Source organism: Indicator indicator, chromosome 17 (assembly GCF_027791375.1).
Source record: "Indicator indicator isolate 239-I01 chromosome 17, UM_Iind_1.1, whole genome shotgun sequence".
NCBI classification, from domain to species: Eukaryota; Metazoa; Chordata; class Aves; order Piciformes; family Indicatoridae; genus Indicator; species Indicator indicator.
The window spans coordinates 18,829,334-18,835,333 of NC_072026.1; the positions used below are offsets into that span (position 1 = coordinate 18,829,334).

Here is a 6,000-nt window from a genome sequence, read left to right on the forward strand (position 1 = left end):
CTCTGTTTAACTCTTCAACATTCCTAACCAACAGATCCAGATCTGTGATCTCACAAGATCCCTATGCTGAAATGTCTGATTTCTGCTGGTGTTTTTAACTTTCATAGCTCAATGTTTGAGTTAAAACAACTGCTTTGGGATCCTTGTCATGAGTTATGAGGCATTTTTCACAAGCACCTGTCAGTTTCCCTCTGTCATCAAGGCAGGGGAGAAAGGCAAATAACTACCACAGAGTCTCTGGATGTCCACCATTGAAAGCAGCCCAGAAGCTATAGCAAAGTCCAAAGCTGAAAGGGTTGTTGATAAGATGAATAATTTCTTTCAGTGATAGCAGAACTCAAACCTCTCTCTCCATCTTGAAATGAAGCAGATGTGGAAGATGCAAAAACCATTGTGTAAGAGGACAGGACAGTCCTGCAGAATTAGCACAGCTGAAGGCAGGGGATGTGGTGAGAGGATGGGCAGTGTGTTTCTGTGCAGGCTGTATCCATCCCCATCTGAAAGGGAGGTGTTACTGCTGACAGTTTGATCTGAATCTGCCTTTGACCTCCTTGAGAAATTCATGTTAACCAGAATTTATTTGTATCTTTTTGTTTTTCAGGCCTTTCTTGAAGCAGCAAAGAATGTATTTTGTATTTGCCCATATGCTGACTTCTGTTTCCACGTGGCTGGCAATAATCCTCCTGATCTTTATCAGCCTTTTCCCAGAAATTCTTCTAATAGTTTTAAAAAATATAAAAGAGAAAAGTCATCAGGTAAGGAACAAGATGATGTATTGCACAGTCCTTTCTTGCTCTTAAGCACCAGATGAACCTGTAGCAGTACTGTGTACCACTCACCTCTGAAGGAAGGCTTTCTAGAATCTTGCCTTGCTCTCACACATTGCAGAAATATCAACAAGCTCATCTGAAAATCCTGCCTAGGTCTGTAGTGAGAAGAGCCTCAACCCCTGCCTTTGCCTAGTTGGCTTCCCTGGGTGGCAACCTGCCATCTCCTAGAAAAGTACAGTAACCCTTTTCCAACCTGAGCTGATCATCAAACCCACCATACTGGGTCCTGAAGAAAAGCTGTTCATTGTTGTGTCAGAGAACACCCCCTCGATGTGGGGTGTGTCTTCAGGTGCCTGTGCAGGGGCTACAGGGTCAGGTCTTGTCACATTTGGCCCTTCCCTGAAATAACTGAGGGCTTGTACCATGGTATTAGCCTGCGATGTCCAGGTCTCCTCAAAAGCAGTGTGGTTCCTGAAGAGCTCTCTTCTACTGCAGAGGAGGAGGAGGGGGCTCGTTTTAGAAATGTAAACCATCTCCAAGTTTTCTTCATAACTCCTGCAAACACTGAAAGCCAGCACTGTCAATCTCCCTTCTCACACCATGCTGAGAGCCTCCACTGCCCCTTGCTCTCTGCCCAGAGGTGCCAAGCATCCCTGCTGCACTGTCTCCCTGGGCAGCCCCTGCTCACCCCAGCTGTCCCTCTGCTTTTCCTTGTGCCTCTCCTCCCTCCTGCAGCCCCTCTCTTTCCCCTGCAATGTCAGCAAGTCCTGCCTTTGGTCAGCCTGAGATGTGTTGCCTGCCAGCCCTTCTCAGTGGGTTTGCATGTGCTTAGGTACTGGTAGGGCATGGCCAAAGGGGCATGAGCTGGTGTGAGGTCACCTACCCACAGACACCCAGCAAATGCTGACACTGAGGGTTTGGCTAGAAGGGATGGCTGGAGTCAGCCATCACTCCCTGGGAGCTTAGCTGCAGGGTCTGGCCAGCATAGAGGTAGCAGTGTACAGAGGTGGCTTGTGTCCTGCCAGCTGAACCCCAGACCAGCTTCATGGCAAACCTCTGCTCAGTAGGTCTGACCATGTCCCAGGAAACCATGGGATGACCTTCTAAATACTGAGGTTCAAAACAGACTTCTCTCCTTGAAGCTTTTCTATCCCATGAAGTTTCAGTGCATTTTCATCACCTGGGATCACTTGGTTATCTCTGGTCCCCCTTTAAAAACAATTCTTATTTCCATTTAAAGATATACCAAATGAAGCAGTGAAGGTTTTCCCTCTCCCAAAACACTTGAAGTATGGACTTAGCACAGTGTCGCTGAACTAAAATAAGTGTCTTCAAGACAGCCCCATTCCACTTCCCTAAGCCATTGAAATGGAAAGCCACAGAGATGGTAAAAGGGCGGTGGAATTTTTTTGGGGCTCTGTGTAATTTCTTCCAGTTCAGTATGATTTAAAAGTTTTTGGCTTGACATCCCTATTGAAATGGCTGGGAACCAGCTGCTGTCAGCTGTGAACATAGGACAGTTCAAGGATAGTGACCTGGAGGGCAGCTCACCTGAGAGATGACCCATTTTTTTTGCCTTCAGCTGTTGTCCAGAAGATCCATTCCCCCATCCAATACTTGCTTTCAAGAGTACTTCACATAGATGTTTAAAAGGCTCTTCTGAACTCGTTTAGCAAAGCAAAATAAGTGTCAGCAAGAGAAATCTCTGTGTACGTGCATAGCAGACTGAGCACAGGCTGAGCCACATTGAAGTGTGCATTTGGAGTAAGAGCTTCAGAAAATGCCTGAAGCAGGCACCAGCTCTAGCTGTCTTGTGTCAGCAGACACCCAGATCAGTCACTTTGCAGTCACAGATTGCATCAGGTTTTGAAGGGACTCTCAAAGGCCATACTTGTCCAACTCCCCCGCAGTCAGCAGAGACACCTCCAGGTAGATCAGGCTGCCCAGGGTCACATCAAGTGATCTTGAATATCTTCAGGGACAGGGCCTCAGCCACATGCCCAGGCAACTTGTTCCAATGTTTTATCACTCTTACTGTAAAGAACTTCCTCCTAATGTCCAACCTAAGTCTACCCTGCTCCAGTTTCAAACCATTATGCCTTGTCCTTCTAAGCAGTCCCCCCCCCAGCCTTCTTGTAGGTCCCCTTCATATATGGCAGTGAGGTGTAGTTATACACTGAATTTGTCTAGGCATCTAAGACCAGGTAGGTGATCTCAGGTCAAGACCTTTTTTTGCAAATCCTGACATGAATGTTGGAAGAAAAAAAACAAACATCAGTTTCCCAAGGGGGGCAAAGTCCAGAAGGTTATTTAAGTGTCAGGACCCCAAACAGGACAGCCAAGGGACCTCTCTGGAAGATGAGGCCAGGGTGATAGACATTTGCCCTTGACCTCAACAGGACCAGGTTTCACTCCAAGTTTCCTATAACACAATGCATGAGCTCTGCTCAGTCTTTATTGAGTTTTTTGTGTGGAAATTTTTTGTTGTTGTTGTTTGGTTGTTTTTTGGTTTACTTTTTTTAAACTGCAAGGCACATTTGTGTTTCCCCTGATTTCTGCCTTTCTCTTTCTTTTACTGCAATTTCTGTCTTTTGTGCTGTTGTGAACTAGGTAACGAAGCGCCTTCCTTCCTCAGGAACATCCACTATCTTCATGCTTTCTCAAACTTCCAGCAATCACAGCTTTTCTTGGAGTGAATAAGGTGATTTCTGAGTCACTATGTGTTGCTTGCTCTATGGCTTTTTTCCTCCTTCTAATGCCTAACTCCTGAAAACTCCTGTTTAGATTTGCTCGCCTAGCTAAACCCTGCTTTCTTCCCTCTGCTCTTGCTTTAATTTAAATCTTTTCCTTATATAGTCTGTCTCTTCCTCTTTCGTCTCCTGCTGCACCTCAGGTGGGTAAGCTGATCATAGTCAGGATGTCCAAGTGGAGGTGGACATGGCCAATGCTGATTACACTTTCCTTCCCTGCTGTAGTTCTGTGTTAGTGGACTAGACACAAACTTCTTTAAGGCATGGGACAAGGCAGACTCAATATTTATTGTCCTCTGGATGACTTGGCAAACACTTCAGGCTTGTCTGAACTAGGAGAAGCTGCCCAAGTGCCCATCTTACTCAGTCCACCCCACTTCTTAGTATTACTGCTGCTGTTTGTACAAATGAGTAACCCACTGCACTCAACCCTCCCAGCAAGTCTCAGTGTGGGACTTGCTGCCCATGAAGATGGTGCAGCTACTCCACAACAAAGTGCCCTGAAAACATCTCCCAGATGTTTGGTTTCACTGCTGGTCTCCCCTGTTACTCAGTATTATAAAAATATTGGTCATGAGGAGGTCAAAGATGGCTTCCTCCAGCCTCAAAAGTACCTGTAGCATAAACCACCAAGCCTGAAGTTCACTGTTTCGGGAAGCAGGTCTAGATTCTGAACACTTTGTGCCTCTTGAACTGCTAAGCTCATCCAGTATTAATGGGAGTGTGTATTGCTACATGCCCTATGAGATGATGTAGGTGTGAGAAGGGGGAGGGTGTGTGTCTGTGTCCTACATTGTTCAAGCACTAGGCAGGGCCAAGTGTCACCTGTGCTACAAGTTTCTTTGCCTCGCTGTTGCAGAGCAGCAGGAAGGCACCTGACCCATTGTCGACCAGACCTTCTGTCAGACCACTTCTTTTAAGAACATTCTCAGATGAGTCTAATGTGTTGTAACAGGTACCCTGTCCAAAGGAGTTGGGATGGTTTTAGGTGGTGTTGATTAACCCAATGTAACCCCCCTCAAATCAATTAAACTATGGTTGGTTCTTATAATCATCTTGACTGTCGGTGTGGGGCACCTGTCCTTGTGGAATGGAGATGCAATGCTTGGGATGCATTTTAATTTGGTGATGTCTTATCCAACTTCTTCAGAATCCCAAACTCTTCAGAAATATTTGGGGGCCCAAAAGCTGGAATGTTTGGAGGTGTGTAAACAAATCTTTCTATAGAACTGGTATTTTGGTCTAATATGAGCAGAAAATATAATCTGACTTTTATAACCACTATTTACAGTGAAGTGTTCAAACCCCAGCTATTAAAATGATTCCAGTATTGCATCTGAATAGTATACAAATCCCTTTTCCTAGGGTGCATGCTGATCTGTCAGCTAGAAATAAGTACATTTTAATTCATCTGCATAGATTGAAGCTAAACTGTGTCAGTCTATGGTGTGGTGGGCATGTCTCTGTATGTGTACACACACAGAGAGCATCCTGCTACGAGTTTACTCGATTTTTAAACATCCCAGTAAGCCAATAGCAGAAAAGTGCCTGATGGAATTCACAATCTCACTTTCAGAGGTGTTGGTTAACTGCGTGTGGTGTCCGCTGCAAACATAAAACTCTGCAGATCTCTTCTAGCTCCTCTGTAGAGTTATGTGGTTCTGCCTTAGTACCCACAGCTGCTCCTAAAGCAGTGGGGTTAGTTGGAATGGCAGCTCCGGCGGCCAGCCTTGCCAGAGCTCCAGATGTTACCTGACATAAGCCCGGGTTGCTGTTTGCCAGGGCACTGCTGGAGAGCTGACGTTAGGTGGTGCTCTCTGCTGCCGTATACTGGTGCAGACTGGTGGGAGGTGGCTGTGCTGGGACGGCATGGGAACCGCAGGGGACAGCGTGGACACATGCCTCCTAGAGACTCTATACAGCATTCAATATTCATTTAACATCCTGATGGTTGGTTGTGAATGATATTGGGCACTTTTATCATGGGCTAATCGTTCTTCTTCTATAAAAAAAGGTTTTGTTTAATTTTTTTTCTCTAAAAATGAAGAGAGCAAAGCTTTCTGAGCTTGGCAATGTGACAGCTGCAATATGTGTGCCTTTTTCCTTCTGATTTTTGCAGACTGGCCCCTTTGATCTGCCCATGTTAGTCTCATACAAACGTATAGAGAACGATTATGTGAAGACTGAAGATGCTGTTGCTAACTTGGCAGAAAAATATCCTCTCAGGATACTTTAAAGTGCTCCTCACAAACACTGTATATTGCCATGCTGTAGGAAAAAAACCAACAAAACCAAACCATGGTTGGAACCTAACAGTTCTCTTTAATACTACCAAGTACAGTAAGCAGCCATGCTGATAAAGCAGTAGCCAGGGCACTGGCTCCACGGTACCTGTTTGTCTTTGGGCTTGGTGGCTTCCCCACCCTCCCCAACAAACAAATTCTGCCAAATCCTACATCACCGGAGGCTGAGAAAGCATC

At 45.6% G+C, this 6,000-nt stretch overlaps 1 protein-coding gene across 1 annotated transcript in view; it reads left to right on the forward strand.

Moving 5' to 3' along the window:
- Nucleotides 1–5,756, forward strand: part of ATP11C (ATPase phospholipid transporting 11C) — a 61,110-nt gene extending 55,354 nt beyond the window's left edge. Inside the window, exons 29-30 of the mRNA XM_054388574.1 lie at nt 602–755; nt 5,640–5,756. Of these exons, the coding sequence (XP_054244549.1) occupies nt 602–755; nt 5,640–5,756 (271 nt within the window). The remainder of the gene's footprint in view (nt 1–601; nt 756–5,639) is intronic.
- The last annotated feature ends 244 nt before the right edge of the window (nt 5,757–6,000 follow it).